The following is a 16,719-nucleotide window of genomic DNA, read 5'->3' on the forward strand; positions in this document are numbered from 1 at the left end:
TCGAAGAAGCTGCGGCAGGGGTCTATCGTCAAGTTAGCTGCGCGGTACAAGTCCTGAAGGATGTCCAGGCAGCAGAAGGACGAGGTCCTTTTTTGGTGAGGCGCATGCTTCTTGTACAGGGCAAGGAGCAACGCCATCATCGCCAAGACACCGAGCGCAGAGACTGCTGAGAATACAGAGCTTCGCTTACTTGGCACATGCTTGCTGAAGCCTCTGGATGATTCTGCTCCTGGCGACTGGGGAGATGCTGGTGACGCGTTACTTCGCGTTACCGCAGCCATGATAGACGTTGTCAGTCGTGATGTTGCAATGATGCTTCTTCTTTCATCGTGCCAGCGTGCCGCTCGTGTCGCTTATGCACTAAAAAGGATAGCGCCGCTTAGAGACCAGTGAGAGTCATTGCATAAATGTTTTTCAAGGTGCATAGCAACTCAGTGCGTCCGGTAATCTCTTGTTCGGCGTTTTGAAGGGCTCATATTCATTCGTCCATCTTATATTCGATTCAGTAGAGTAGAGTGTAATTCTGTTCTCTTAAGGGCGCAGTACCCAACTTCTGAATTAGCCTCCTATCTCGCCTCATAGCTATTAATGGTGGATGTTAAAAAATAAGAAAACAATTTTTTTTAACTAAAGGCATGGGCGGGGCATGAAGCAAGAGCAGCAAAGGGTAACAGCGAGTCAGGTGGGTGCATTAGATTATAAAGTTAGCGGGGGTAAAGTGACCACAGCCGGCAAGGCATGGGATTAATTGTAGGAATACGGGAGAGGCATTTGTCCTGTAGTGGACATAGCTAGGTCGATACTGATGGTGACGATGACGAAGAAGAAAGTTCTAACTGCTATCTTACGCGCCATTGCGTTACGCCACTCGGCCTCCCTATCTATAGTTCACTTTCAGCAAACTCAAAGAACGATGAGAAGCAGAGCTTTTAATTGCGTTCTTATGAGTTCTCATAACATATTCCCTACTAGCTCCGAGGTGGTGCTGCTTAACTCGAAGTTAGAGAACGCTGCCTTACAGAGAACGAAATCATGCTTCTCACAGATGCCACGTGTCATTTTGTTTTCACCACATCATCCTAGATTGAGTAATCTGAGGGCGTGGTGTAAGGGAGAGGAGCACAATCGCATTCTTCTACAGCTCATTTAACGTTTAGTCTTCTGGTTGCCGGAATTTCTTTTTTCAAAAGTTCCGCACCAAATGCTTACCCAAACTGATGTAAAAAAATAAAAACTAGATACGCTAAAACTGATGGCCGACATCCGGACGACCAAATAGGCAATATTCACTCAAGGCCACTACTTAAGAAAATGGTGTAAAGGTGGCTTCTTCGTCCTAGTAATAAAATTGTTGCCGGAAATCACACAACAGGTTAGTCATGCTAAAGAGTAAGCTGGTTAACTACGCTTTAATAGTTAACTTATCAAGTATGAAACATGGCGATTGGATGCAACCAGAACTGTTGCGAGGAGGCACCATGAACCAGGAGTTATATACTTATGAAGCAGACTGAAAAACGTTTAAAAACAAAACAAGCGTTTAAAGACGTTTTAACTGTGGACCAGAAGAAAAAACGTCATTAAACACTGCCATTTTCCTTTTGAATATTTCTGCAGGCAGATCGCCCCAGTGCTGAAGCACTGAGACAAACGAACGGACTCCAACACCTCAAAAATAACTGCGTCTGCGACTTTTCTCACGGACTTCTACCCCCAGACGAAAACGAAAGAAAAATAAAGGAACTCCCCACAAGTACTCCGGTTTAGAAAACTGTGATAATACCAACAGCGCCGCGTAGGTAGGGCAGAAACCTAATTAAATCGGGCTCCGTTCTGCACACGGCACGGCCATCACTGCCTCTCGAAGTAATTGCATTTCCCCTCTTATGGCGTGTGGCCATTCGGGGTCGGCACGCTCTAAGCACCCGCTCCAACCGCTAATGTGGTCAGTCCACTGACCCCTGCACCAGGCCGGTGGCCGAGAACACGAAAGGGACACGGGAAAGGAGAAGGAAGTTGTCCGTCCATACCGTGAGTACAAGACAACGTCTGGCTTGTTCAGTGAACTACGCCTATGCGTATAGCGCTGTAGCCCATAGTTGCCAAAACCAGAAATCAATGAAGAAGTATATGATTGCAGTCATGCTCCACGTTTAAAATAGACTTTGGCAGCTACAAAATAAATTACCAAAACACTTCCGAATATTTTTATTACTGCCTCCCACCTCCCTGTCAGTGTCACACTTCTCCCACCTGGGAGGGTTAAATAGGACAAGACAGAGAAAAAAAAACTCCTTTATTTGTGAAAAAATCAAATGGCGGGTCCACTGAGACAAAGACCTGTTGCTGGGAAAAGTTCATTTTAGGTATTTCTCTACAAGCCAGACCACTTTACATTTTGCATATAATGGACGTCGCATATTCTAGCATTTGTGCGACTGTAACGCATTTGTGTGCCGACTCTACAATTTAAAAGCTTTTTATAGAAACCGCCTCACTCCTCCTGGCGCTCCCTTAGGGCTCATGCATGTCGGTAGCTACATGCACCTTCTTTTAATCTAAAACCAAACCAATCCTCGAAAAGAGTTCGCGCTCTATTGGAAGCGGTGGCTTAAGAACCACGTTTTCAACGTTTATCCTTCCCGCTGAAACGGTTGAAAGAAACAACCAGCTTTTTGGCGTAGTGTGCTCTGCTGTAAAAAGAAGTGTTGTTTCAGGGTCAGTGCACTTTACCTTAGGGCGTCATCTGTGTACAAACATGATTGGCCTCTTCGACGAAAGAGCAACCTTCGCATCGTACACCTAGATGTATCAATGCGTCCAGTACGGTGCTTCCCCTTCCACCTGAAGAGACAGCGTCGTGCGCAACCCGACACCACTCTCGTTGGGATGCACGCTTCGTTTCCTCCGTTTCTACGTCCAATAAAGGGTCCACTCAGGAATCCCACACAGTCCGAATCAAAGCGGCTGACGAAAAAGAGAAGCTGCCTAAATGAAAAAACGTCAAGAACAAATCAAACAGTCCGCGTCTCCAGAACGCAGCTCGGTCGATTTGTCTCTACCACGCCTCCCCGAACAACGCCCCCCCCCCCCCCCTTACTCCCGTTCATGGAATCAGCGGCTCGGAATGTCTTGATCCCGTACCTGCCAGGAAGGGGGACAGTGCAGCAAGCTTTCCAGCAGGCCACTTAACGAAAGCGACGCATGAAAGCTTGAATTGCTCGCTGCGATTACTTCTCGCTTGTGGAAAATTTGACTCGCTCGAGCGACTTGGGGTTTTCAGATGTCTGGTCCGGAAGCGTAATCCATAGAATCACTCATCTGCCCTCCTGTGTAGCTATAGCACCAAACGTCCCTCCTCGCCACCCGCGGCGGTGCGATTTCTTCGCTGCCAGTTGCAGCCGCATGTAATGAGACAGTTCGGCCAACCGATTGGGGACCCCTGAGCCGAGCGCCATCTAGACTGCAAAATGTTCGAACAGGATTTTAAAGCAGGACAATAAGATTTCGAACACCTCCATGCTGCAACCTTCATAGTTACTGTGCGAGACTGTTTTATTGGAGCCTAAGTCCACTCAGGTTGCCCACAGTAAATTCCGGCAAACCGTGAAAGAACTTAATATGAAACTCAACAGATCTTCGACTTAGTGGGCCAGTGTGATTTGCACCGCCCCATTTGATGCCCCTTTTAACACACGTAAAAATACCAATGCGACACACCCAAGTTAGTGACGAACTCTTCACTCGATTTATTCGCGTAGTGATTAAGGGTGGAATATAATTACATTTGCGCAAACTCTGTTAATCCGTGCACCTCTTGAAAGATGCAGATGTTTTGGTTTGCTCCGGAAGAAAAAGTCGGCAAGGGAAGAGAAAATTAAACTGGGGCAAACAGGCTGCTTCGCCCGTTTCTCTGCTATATACTTCTCGCATTCCGGGAAGCAGTGTTGCTGCACCGCGAACTCGCTAAGAAAATAAAATTGTTTTCTTCCACGATTGTTCCCGGAGAGTTAATTGCGTTAGCAGCTCTCCTGCGCTTATTCAGTGAATGAATGGGCAGAAGGCGTGGGCAGAGCGCGTCTTGTTTCGCTAGGCAGCACTTGGAAACAAGGCACAGGCCCCAAAGGTCTCAGGTCGTACTTGCCACACGGCGCCGGCAAGTCAGACTACTTGCTGCCGCACCAGCAGCAACTTCACCGTGTGCGCGCGGCCTAATGCAGTTTTTTTTTTTCGCACTGAAAAAAAAAATTCTGAAAGCTTGAAAATTAGTTCTCTTCAGCCGCTTCACTTTGGTCGCAGCCTTAGTTCGATCGATCCTTAACGAAGCTTAGCGCGACCCCTGCTTTCGCATAGGAATGTGAAAGCAGCCCTAAGTGTCTCTGACTAATTTTTTTTTTGTACTAGTATACGCGCAAAAAAAAACACTCCATTCTTCAGCACGCTCTTGTACTTGTTGCAGCTAATCTTTATATATACTTCGGTACTCTTGTCATCCTTAATTAAAAGTGCATTCATCGGCACGCGATCATCGAAAACGCCCTTATAAACTGTGCTGTGCACGTCAGCGAAGGTGACTACTTAAACATTACATTGTAAAATTTCTCGCAGTGCAACCAGCCTAAGCTCTCGTCATGGATCGTAGATGCAACCGTCGCTGCCTGAAGGCGCATAGGCTGCCAAGAACCATGACGCCTTTGCCCTTGTTTGCGCAGATGGCATATCGACTACGGAATTCACGAGAGGCCCTTGCTTGCCAGTCGCCGCCAGTCGGCGGAAAGGCAGGGCTTTGTGGGCGGCCGATGGAGGCGGGGCTGCCGGTTTCGCGAGCTCTGCTTCGCAAGCGTCCACTTGTTGTGGAGACACCGAGACGCTAGAGGGTGTTCCGCTGTCAGCCGGTGCAACCTGCGGGGTGTCAATCCACGTGGGTGATGAGAGTTCCACGAAGGCGTCCTCTGTGGAAGCCAGGGCGATCGGAGTGGCTTCTCCGCGGAGACTTGGCGACAGCTGCTGCCCATGTGCCCCTAGCTCTGGCTCGGCGGCGGAGTCTGCTAGGTCCGGGTGAAGCCGTGTTGGAAAGCGCACGCCATCACCCAGGCTCGTGAAAATGGGCAATGGCCAGAGGAGGACTCTGGAGCCGAACACCTGTGCGAGGGCCGCGAAACACGGAAGGCACCGGCTTGGAAAAAGGTGCCGTCCGACTGAAGAGGTATTCGAAAGCAGATATGATCGCTCATAACGATAATGACAATGACATAACAGCAATGAAACCAGTTACGATAATCAAAAAATCGGAAAATGCAGGTCAGAGCCCAGTCCGGCCAACCGACCAGAAGCTGTGCATGTGTTGGCCCAAGTTTAGGCAACCCACGCGGGGCTAATGACCCAGGGATTTTTTTCGGTGTATCAGTATAGTATAGTCCTTTTGCGGCGAAAAATTTGTCTGTGTATGCGAATCCTCCCCAGCTCAGCGCCCTTCAGGGCCCAGACGTTGCTGAGAACATTGCAGGGGACAGGTCAAAAGCATCTCCCGTTCTCGGACCTCCGCCTACAAGCCATCAACGTGCATCCTCCAGATGGCCTTTCTCCAGGTGCCACCCAATTATCTACAGCCCCCAGAAGACAACATCCACTAGATTTCAAGAGCGAAAATAAATTCAAAGAAGCAAGTGCTAAGGCGACTCATGTAACAGTGAAATAATAATAATAATTGGTTTTTTGGGGAAAGGAAATGGCGCAGTATCTGTCTCATATATCTTTGGACACCTGAACCGCGCCGTAAGGGAAGGAATAAAGGAGGGAGTGAAAGAACAAAGGAAGAATAGGTGCTGTAGTGGAGGGCTCCGGCATAATTTCGACCACCTGGGGATCTTTAACGTGCACTGACATCGCACAGCACACGGGCGCCTTAGCGTTTTTCCTCCATAAAAACGCAGCCGCCGCGGTCGGGTTCGAACCCGGGAACTCCGGCTCAGTAGTCGAGCGCCCTAACCACTGTGCCACCGCAGCGGGGCGTAACAGTGAAATGATCAACCATTACTGCTAACGCAGATTTACCGCGTCCCATCGCATGATTAACTGTGCATTTTTGTGTCATTCACCGAACATAAAAGAAGCTTTCAAAATCCGCCACAATGGAGCAAAAAAATGGATGATGATTTAGCGCGGTTAGACCAAATGCTAATTACGTGCGCTAGCACTTCAGTGTTCAATTCAGTTATGGCTCTAGGCTCGGTTTTCAAGGTCGCTCAGGCTTCAGAAAAACATCGGTGAAATCTGACTTGAGCTCCACCTTAAACGTATGACGCGATAGCGTTAATAGTTTACTGATGCGTAATTGGTCCTTCTCTACAATTGTAGATCACTGGCAGTCGACATACCACCCCTGTTGGCGCAGCGGCGCAGCGGTTAAGCGATGGCAGGTGCTGCCCTGCGAAGGCAGGTGCTGCCACCGGTGGGGCTTGTGCGACCCAGGTTGCTCTTCCAAAGCAACCTTAAGGTCGCGGAGAGGGACTTCGGATAGACAAGCATCGGCGAAATCTGTGATTGCGGATAGCGAACTAAAACTAACCAGAAGCTTATTCCTGCACACAGACATTAATTATTCGAGGATCACTAAGATTTCTCTACCGTCTTCACTTCTTTCGCTACCCGTCAGTTACTACAGTGGTGATGGAGCATGGCTGCTATAGGCACGCCTGTGCGCTGGCCAATGCACTAAGGCACTAAGTAACATCTCATAATTAATCTTCAGTTTCAGATCGTTAAATCTCACGCCCAATAGGAGCTATATGAAAAGGAACAACCACCTCATAATTTTGAGCGACAAGCACTGTTTTTCGTTTTCTTACAAGTTTTCCTCTTGGCGTATAATATGCTGAAGTCATTCTGAAATTTGGTCGACAAATATCAGAACATGATTTATGATTAATGGGCGTTTAACGTCCCAAATCGATCAGGCCATGAGGGACGCCATGAGGGACAGGCCATGAGGCCATGAGGCCGATCAGGCCATGAGGGACACGAAGGGCGAGTCGCAATTTTGTGCAAAAAGCGTGTTCCCGCCCATATTGCTCACGACTGCATCGTATTTTTATCGACACTCCGAGAGCTTCAAGAGGGACAAAAACAGCACAGATGTTTACCCCTGAGGCAATGACATTTTGGAGCACAGCTCTTCTCGCCGCACGTTCGTCAAGGCGTTTCCACTTTCGGGAAGGTTCCCGAGGCAAGAACCCTTTCGTTGCAACATCCTTCAGACAAAACCTTCCTTCCCTATGGTAACATTTCACACCCACTAATCATGATTCGCCTGGTTCGTTTTATCAAGCCCTACCTGGGCGAAGTTCTTGCAGGGACCGATGTCGAAGGAGTCTCCGCGGTCGGCAAAGGCGTAGGCGCGCATGCCTTCCAACGTGGTCTGGTTGTTGTAGACCAGACGCAGGTGGACGCTGAAGAAGCCACCCACCAGAAGGGTGAGGGCGCCACCCACCACCACCAGGAAGCCGATGTGGGCGAGACTGCCGGCGGACAGCTCCAGCGTGTTAGCGGCGTCCCACGCGAAAGACGAGGTGGTGACGAGGGTGAACGCTGCCAGCAGCGCCACGTAGAGCAGCGTCAGCAGGAAGAACTTGTAGCTGCTGAAGCACACGCAGTTGTTGAGCCAGGGACAGTGGTGGTCCATTTTAGGGATGCACCTGCAGGGCAGTCGATTCTTCAGGTGTCTCATTCAGCTTCAGTTATTCTAATACAGCATAGACAAAAAAAGCGGTCAGCTTGTGGTGAATCCTGAAACCATAGAATCAAATCAACTCACCAGCTGAACCGCTGAACGAGCTCTGACGTTCAACTGATGGGATGCACCGACTGCCGTTGCGACTGACTTGATGAGACGAAAATATGAAAACATACTTTCCGTCAGCAATAACTCTCCGACGCCGTGAAGAAATTAACACGAATTATAAATGAACCCGGAGGGGCATTATAGAGGTACCATAAGGCACAACTTGCATCGATAGTCTCGTGCGTTGGCAATGCTTTCAAGTGGACCAGGCCCGCTATAGGATGCGCTTCTACGAAGTTCGACGAACGAAACTTTACTTATGCCTTAGTGTCTTATCTTTTATATACATATACTGCGACATGCATTTTGTGACCGGACGAAGCGACGGCTTAAGATCTCAAAAAACTAAGAAACAGTTCATGTACCTCATCTGCAATTCGCTAGAATTTTTTATGTAAAGAAAACATCAGCAAACAACCCCGAACTATCAAAATAACCATCGTAATCATCATCAGCCTACGTCCACTGAAGAACAAAAGCCTCTCCACTACCTCTCCGATTAACCCTGTCCTCTGCCAGCTGCGACCACCATGCCCCGCAAACTTCATCTCATCCGCCCATCTATCTTTCAGCCACCCACTGCTATTCCTGCCTTCTCTTGGTATGCAGTCTGTTACCCTTAATCACTAGCGGTTATGTTGCCTTCGCATTACATGCCCTGGCCAAGCCCATTTCTTCTTGATCTCGACAAGGATGTCATTAACTTTCGTTCTCTTACGCGCTCTGCCCGCTTCCGATCTCTTAACGTTACGCCTATCAATTTTCTTTACAAGGCTCTCTGCGTTGTCCTCAGCTTAAGTTGTACCCTTTTCGTTAGCCTCCACGTTTTTTTCCCCATAGGTGAGTACCGGTAAGATACAGCTGGTGTACACTTTTCTCTTGAGGGATATTGGTAAACTGCCACTCATGATCCGAGAGAACTTGCCATATGCGCTCCACCCCATTCTTTTCCTTCTAGTTATTTCCCTCTCATGATCCGGATCAGTTGTCACTACCTGCCCTAAGTAGACGTATTCCTTCACTACTTCCACCGCTTCGTTACCAGCTGTAAACAGTGGCTTCCTTGCGATACTGTTGAACATTACTTTGGTTTTCTAGATAATAATTTTGACCCGCCGTCCTTCTCTGCCTGTCTACGGCATTGGTAATGCTTTGCAATTCATCTCCTAAGTGACTTAGCAAGACAATGTCATCAGCGAGTCGCATATTACTGAGATGTTATCCCTTGACTCTTATCCCCAACTGTTCCCAATTCAAGCCTCCGAATACCTCCTGTAAGCATGCGCTGAACAGCAGCGGCGAGATCGTGTCTACCTGCCAGACACACTTCCTTAAGTACAGCATTTGGAACGTCCCATCGACTGCATTCGGTTTGCCGCTTTGAAAGTCAATCGTGGCGGAAGCGACCGCAAAGGAACGATCCAAGCGTACAAAGAGAGAATATGTCACCAATTTTCTTTCTTTACTGCGTGCTGCTGCACAACGCCACTGATGATGAGACAAAGAAACAGACAAGTACAGTACGTACGAGGCTCGCTCGTATGTATATTTGTCGATTTCTTCGTTTCTGTCATTCGCGCCTCGTATGTGCACTTGTCTGTTTCTGCGTCTGTCTCATCGTCATTAGTGTAGTAGCACGTCTAAATCAATATGCAAAATCAACTCAGCCCTGTTTTAGTTCTGCTAACTTTCCTTGATTCTATTTCAAGCGTGGCTGCTTTCAACATTATTGCTCGCTACTGTGGTGATGCCCTTGGTTTTTGGGATGTTTACTTGATTACTAATACACTAACTCTAACTGTAAATGTGGTTCGCGTAATTTGACGTCGTTTGTTCCTAGAAAGCCTATGCTGTTTACTAACTGCACTTCTTTTTAACTGCACCCACACTACAATATTTTACTCCGGAACTTCCTGTGTGACATTTCCTGAATCTTTGTACCGTTTAAGCACATTAATAATGTTTTCCTTGAACATCTTTTCTCTCTGACGGCCAAAGACATCCCCTAGTACTTCCAGTCCCAAATTCTGTCCACAAGATATTTCGACTGTGTGATCTCTCACTTCTGTCAGTCGGGTGGCCACCTGTGTGCGTATGGACGGCTGTGCGGCTTCATACGGCAGAGCGTTATACTTGACGCGTTTTTTTAAGCCCTTTACATCACGCTTAAGGAAGAGAATGCCAGGTGTATGCTAGGCCACTCAAAAAAATTAGCGGTGGCTTAGCTCGGCTATGCCAGGATATACGTAGCACGAGCTACGCTGAGCCGCTGAGCATCAATTGCCGCTTAGTAGCAATTTCGCTCTCCTTCTCCATGGCTGTACCACACTGGCAAACGCCCCGCTATACGCATCCCCCCCCCCTGATACCTCTGCGCATGCGCAAAAAATGAGAGGCGCTATCAAGCGGCTCCGGCGCAGCGTCAGACTTGGCTACTGCGCAACGGAGGCGCACAGCTGGGCACGCGCCGGCGCCAGTGTGCCTGCCGCAGCTATGACGGCACTCCTCTGGAAAGCGCAGACCGTCGAGGCGCGAGCGGCGGCGGTGGAGCGCGAAGCGGCGGCGGCTCCGGCGCGCCAGCTGTGCGCCGTGTGACGTCACTGCTCCTCGAGCATGCGCAGCACGGCTCTCCAGGAGCCACGCGAAACTGCTCAACCTCTGCCAGTGTAGCTCACGCTACAATATCAAGCCACACCTCTTGCACGAGGAGCAGTGGTGGCAGCGGTCCGGCTTGACGAGCCCGCACTGGTCGCAGTAGCGCACACTTCCATCGTTGGCCCGCGTTAGGATGCTCCGCGAGGCGCCCAGTGCCTCCAGCAGCCCCCTACGCTCCTCGTACGTCTCGCTGTCCTCGATCATGCCGCGAGTTACGGGACTCACGTAGTACCGCATCGGAACGGGCGGGATTGACGCAGTGATCGCCTGTAACGCAGCCCAATGCCAGCTGGCTGGTTTTCCACCATCGTTACGTTGCAATTCGGCTGACACTGTAACAAGTGTTGGAGTTATAATTATGGCTCTTGACCAGATTTCTAGTTCCTTTGTGTGCTTTGTTCCTTTTTCATTAGTTGTGCGTTCATGCTTTGGACACTTCATACACTTGATGAAAAGCAAGATATATTAACAGTCAAGAAGAGAGCACAGTGGCTAGGAAAAGACAAAATATTACTGTATACTACATATTTCAATGAGGGCACAATTTTGACAACAAAGGCATTTTTGTGTCACTGGACATGACTAAGGTTAAAACAATGTTGAAATAAACAGAGCCCTATTTCAATTGCCGACAGTGGAACCACTTAATGAATAAGTAATTTTTGTAACGCACCACTCATGTACTGAAATTAAAAATCTGACCTGACACCTAATGACACCTTTATTAAACTGCCATTTCTTCGTATCTGCGGTAGTCTCCAGCCTCGGCAGCACTACCTGGTAGAAGCTACTGGAGCATGCACAGCGCCATCCGTGTAGCGCTTTGAACAATGGGCCATTCATGCCGCTTACGCTGCGTTTCTTGCTATAATTGTTATCAACAATGTTCTCTCGAGTCCTTTATTACACTACCTTTGTGACACTGTATGGGAGCCAAATTTGGATTAAGTTAAGACTGGCAGAATGTGGAAGCAATCGACGAAATACCTAGAAAGGAAGACTGAAGCCCTTGAGCAAGGAAACAGCGATACTCGAAAAAAAGCGATGTGAAAGTATAGTGGTGATGAGAGATTTCTCGGGAACCACAGAGGCAGTCGCATGCCGGCGGTATATGTTGGCTGGGAAGAAAGTCGGTAACATGGTAGTGCCGCTTTATTCACTGCAGTAATTTTGAACATAATATATTCTAGTAACGGCCATAAGGATGACATTTCGTTTAGTTTGTGTCCTGGTTTGCAACCTCCGCCGCTCCTGTAACAATTCATTTCTCAGTAAGCTAATCCCTATTATATTAGATGCCACCACTGCACGCGTCGCTAATCGGCAAGACCGGGACATCCCTGGTGGTCATGTGCGCCGGTGGCAATGAAACTAGTTGACGGATGCGACGGCTATGACCTCTAGTGCCAGTTGTTGGCAGACGCCTATTAGTGTACCATATGTAACCTCCTTAGACAACTAAATCTCGGACCTGCTAGCGAGCTTAATTTCGAAATCCACCGGTGAGGATGAATTTACGTCGGGTATGATTAATGAGTATTCATAATGATCCTTAATGACGCAACTTCTTTAGTCTTCTTCATTCACATCTACTTCCTGAGGAAATTTCGACGAGAAAAACTAACCAAAAAAGTCGCGAGCCACAGTCTTCGTTGCCCTTGATCTTGGCCTAAGCACCCACAGATCCTAGACGTTATCCCATCTTTCCCTTCCCTCCTTCACCTCGCACGCAATACGCACCCGAAGGAAGGACCACAGAGCCATCAGCAGGAGCAGCAGGAAGATAGACTCAAGCGAGAAGCGCTCCACGTAATCTCTGACCAGGGCTGGGCAGAAGACGTGCACGTAGGCATAGTAGGCCCAGCCGAATGTGGCCAGGGCTGCGATGACGGGAAGCCACTCGGTTGCGGAACCTCGGCGAAGAAGGAAGTCGATGACCGCTGGCATCGGGGACATCGAGGCACTTCTTCCATTTCTTCTTCCACTAGCATACCCAGCTCCACGCGCATCACTCCCTTCTTCGTCGTCCTCTTTGCCGCCAAGTTCTCGTAAGCGTTATTTTCTGCACTGTCAGAGGATATGTTCTTGCGCTGAGTAATGTAGACGTGGGAATATTATGTAGGCGCTAGACTGGTTAGAGTCCATAGGTGATGGCCCATTTGTGTTGAGTGGGCAGGGTCAAAGAAAGGCAGAAATGAAATAGAAGGAAGGAGAGAGAGAGAGAAACAAGTTTATTGATTCGAGCTCGACGTCTGCTTAGACGCCGTCGATGGGAGTGGTTCCTTCTTCACGGGGCCCATATGCTTCCCTAGCCGCCTGGCCCCTGGAGATCAGGACGAGCTGGTCTTCCACGGCGGGGCTGGTTCGCAAGGTCTCCCATCGCTCGGTTAGGGAGGGTGAGGGATGGGGTAGGGTAGTGGGGCAGGTAAGAGGTGGGGGGATTTCCTTGTTGAAGTTGCATACTCCAATGACATGTTGGAGCGTGCCTAACTGCGCCTTGCAGAAATCACATTCCTTCTCGTACCTTTCCAGGTACATCTTGTTTTGAAGGTAAGAGTGAGGGAAGGATCCTGCCAGTATCTGCCTGTAGATCGCTTGCTGTTCTCTGGTAAGCGATTTGTGAGGATCGGGGTAACGTCGCCTCTCCGTCTTGTAATAGTTCGTAATGTCCTTATAACTAATAATGGACTGTGGCTCACCTTCCTCTGCCCGGTATTCCATCTCTCGGGCGAACTGGTGGGCAAGTTCGTTGCCCTCCAGCCCAGAGTGAGCCGGTGTCCATATCAACTCAACTTTCCTTTCAGGAACGTCGCGTTTACTTAGAAGGAAGGAACATGGTAGATGCGGAACAAAGAAGAACGCCATGTGATCACTCTTTGCCAGTCCTCCTGTGTGGGCATGTGCCATTGTGTGAGGGTAACAACAACACCTACAACAACACTCCACGAGGCGACAAAGGAAAAGATAGCGGACCGTTTAGCATGGCTGAGCACGGAGTATTGTGCCGTAGCACTAGTTACGGTGGTCACTTAAGGTCCTTACGTGCTAAAGACATTTGACCCAAAGGCCTTCTTGATAGATGCCTTCTAACAAGACGCCTTTACCCGGAAGGCATTTATCATGAAAGCTTTCACACTAAAGGCCTTTTTTTGTAGAAAGTTGTAGACAGGTCCGTGAAACGTCCAACTGAACAGTTTCTAACTTTCCATCTCTTACGTATCGGCTTTTTTTTCGCTCAATGCAAATGCCGGCGAAATACAAAAAATACCAAGTGAGATGTCCGCTTGCGCGCAAGGATTGCAGTGCTCTCAAACGTTCTGCCCAACAAACAAACTGCGCATTTAGCCCGATGTGCACCAGCTTAAAAGATGACAAGGCTGCGACGCAGGTGCTGGCTGTGCGATTACGCGGGCGCAAGTGATAAGGACTGTTTATCGTTATCATCGAGCGCCGCAATGGAAGCATACCGCTGGTGTAAATCGCACAACCAGCTGCTGCGACCCCTGTCACCTTTTAAGCGGCAGCACACCGGGCTAAATTATCTGTTCGTTCCTACACGGAACGTTTGATAGCACGGCGATCGCGACGCGCAAGCGGCCATGTAACGTGGTATTTTTTTGTAATTCGCGAGCATCTGTAGTGATCGAAAAAAGCTGATACGTAATAGATGGAAAGTTAAAAGCTTTTCAAACGGACTTTTCGCGGATCGTTCTACAACTTTGACATTGGCCTTTTTCGCCTATCTCTGATGCTTGAGAAGTTGGTTAATTAATATAAACTAATTATGCAATTAAGCACAATACAAAATAGAATGACTTGCTCCATAGAATAGCCAGTATCAGGTATTTGGTCGCGTCGTCTTAGAGTGCCTAGGCGTATTTTTAAACCCTGGCTAAAGTTAGCTGGGACACCCTGTGTACAAGGTACGATATTGAAAATATCTAAAAACATAGACACACAGCCTTCTGGATCTTCGTGTAAATTCTCACAATCAAGACTAGGACTAGCTTTGGTAAGGTCTCACATGGCGTCATACGACAGGAAAGAAATCAATTTTATTGATACAAACCATGTGCGAGAAATCCATCACTGCTAAGTGATATAACGCGGCAGCGAACATCCGCTCATTCACACGTTGCTGACATTTCCTCCGCGTATAAGAGCCACCGACCAATCTCATTCCTCCCGGCGCAAAGCCTTTCGCATACGTAAGACTGGGAGATAAGCCGAGTCTTTTACTCGGTTGTATTTGCCGTGAATCTCTACGCATCGCTGAGCCACGGTTTCCTCCGGCCCGTTTAGGTAATCACAAGTGACACTAGGCGCACTGAGCGCGGCTACGCAGCTTGGTGCTCGGCTGGCTTATCACACGGCACCCAGGCCCGAGATCCCTTTCCATAACGTGTTTAGGATGCCACGCATATCTTTCAGCTCGTATTTAGATGAGCAACCAGCATCTCTTGCACACCCGCTGCGGCTGCACATATGCACGCGTATAGAGTGCAAGTTTTAATGCAAAGTGACTTGAAATGAACAGCACCCAGGAGACGGGTGCTTTTGTGAATAAGATAAAAGGAAACCAAAAACTAGCATGACGATTACGAAACTCGGCAATGCGTTATTACAGCGCAGCTTCCGTGGGTGATTTCTGCGTCGTAATGAAGTACTGCTTACACTCCTTTATGCCAACGGAAGCATATTATACATTTTATTTAGACGCTGCTTCCCGAATTTTTTTTTTACATTAAAGATCTGCAAAGATCTTCCTTGCCGTTCCGAAATTATATTCAATAATACTGCAGTGCGGCACTAAGAGCAGAAAAAGTCATGACGGTAATGCTTTTCTCTTCGACAGCAGAATAAGAGTTGTTGTTGTTGTTGTTAGCCTTTCAAAAGATGCCACATACCCACACTGGGGGATCGGCCAAGAATCTGGAGGCAGAGTTTGCTGCAAAAGTTATCGGACAGTGGTTTTTATTTTCTCTTCGACATCAGAATAACAGTTATTGCTATCCCCCCCCCCCCCCCCCTACACTTCCCTCAGTACGAGCTTTCTCCTGGGGCACCACCCTCTCGGCCCTAAATTTCCCCCTCGCAGTTTCCTGTTGTTTTTGTTGACCTCAGTAAACAACAACGCATTTCCGTAGCCTGTTTCCTTTCCAGCTAATCAAATGGCCACTACGAGGCGCAGTGACCCCCCCCTCCCCCAGCGATTCCAGCAGCGCTCCCTCCCCATGCCTTTATGAGGTTGCATGCAGGCGTTGCACGGTCTGCGCATACAGTGTCTGGAAGCCAGAAGAGGAAATAATGGCAGCCAGAAAACGCCGTTCCGTCCTCGCTATTTGCATCTACAGCGCGTTGTCGCCAGGAAATGCAAGCCTCACGTGCTCGTTGCGTCGGGCGCAGCTGTTCCGAAATCCACGTTGTTTCCCGGAAGTGCGGCGGAAGGCGTGTTCCGCGTTAGCGGGAGGGGGGGGGGGGGGGGGGGGGGGGGGGCACACGACCGCTTGATGATGGGCTGGCTTTATTATTGGCGAAACGGAGCAACTTCGCGAGAGAACCAGTTGAGAAGAGAGTGAATACAAGGGTGATGGGAGGGGGAGGGGAAGGTGTTGGTCGCCGCGATCACGGTTATTGCCGCTGCCGCAGATGCGCCATGGTTGGCTTGGTAACTTGGCGCCCATGGTATTGTTGCCGGCGCCTGCCGCTGTCGTAAACTAATGACAGGCCCCGCGGCAAGTGCTCCGGCGGTGAATCGGTGGCTTGGCTGCGCCGTCTTCGTGGGCCTGTTCGCAATTTTTTTAAAGGTCTCAAATTTCAGCAACATTGCCTTTGATCTAGAAGGAAGAAAAGGAGCAGGCAGTGTTTTCGACGGAAGTTGGTTGACGAAACTTTGCATCGCGAGGGCGAGAACCAAAATTTTCACCTGAAGTTGCAGAGCCAGAAGCTCCATATTCTATTGGCGAATGCAAAAGGGATGGACCGAGTTGGTTGATGGACTAGAATTGAATTATTTCAATAATGAATAGTTAGTACCGGTGCCTCTACGCAGATTCCCCCGTGAATTGTTTAATTGAGGCGTTTAAACCAACAGCGTACAGAAGGGGAGACATCTACCCTGGTATATCAGCTTTAAAAATTTTTTAGACTTGCCGCCTCTTACCGCTTTAGGCGAAAGCCGTTGGATGCCAAACAATCTGAGAGAAAATGAACAATATTCGAAA

The 16,719-nt window shown here is 48.7% G+C and overlaps 1 protein-coding gene across 1 annotated transcript; it reads right to left on the bottom strand.

Annotated features, from left to right (window-relative positions):
• Positions 1-4,524: 4,524 nt before the first annotated feature.
• On the bottom strand, positions 4,525-12,469 carry LOC144096965 (palmitoyltransferase ZDHHC20-B-like). Its single transcript, XM_077629774.1, has 4 exons — positions 12,236-12,469; positions 10,536-10,762; positions 7,334-7,694; positions 4,525-5,142 (listed from the first exon to the last, which is right to left on the bottom strand). The coding sequence occupies exons 1-4, from the start codon at positions 12,449-12,451 to the stop codon at positions 4,630-4,632; spliced, it is 1,317 nt and encodes a 438-aa protein (XP_077485900.1). The 5' UTR covers positions 12,452-12,469; the 3' UTR covers positions 4,525-4,629.
• Positions 12,470-16,719: the final 4,250 nt, after the last annotated feature.

This window comes from Amblyomma americanum, chromosome 7, assembly GCF_052857255.1.
Source record: "Amblyomma americanum isolate KBUSLIRL-KWMA chromosome 7, ASM5285725v1, whole genome shotgun sequence".
Classification (NCBI taxonomy): Eukaryota; Metazoa; Arthropoda; class Arachnida; order Ixodida; family Ixodidae; genus Amblyomma; species Amblyomma americanum.

What these genes read in the sequence shown, in the direction of transcription:
- LOC144096965 (XM_077629774.1), bottom strand. Translation starts at nt 12,451, where the DNA reads ATGTCCCCGATGCCAGCGGTCATCGACTTCCTTCTTCGCCGAGGTTCC. An exon ending in CACTGCTCCTCGTGCAAGAG is followed by an intron (nt 7,695 to 10,535) that starts GTGTGGCTTGAT and finishes ACTGCCCTGCAG; the next exon opens with GTGCATCCCTAAAATGGACC. An exon ending in CCTGCAAGAACTTCGCCCAG is followed by an intron (nt 5,143 to 7,333) that starts GTAGGGCTTGAT and finishes GCCCTCGCACAG; the next exon opens with GTGTTCGGCTCCAGAGTCCT.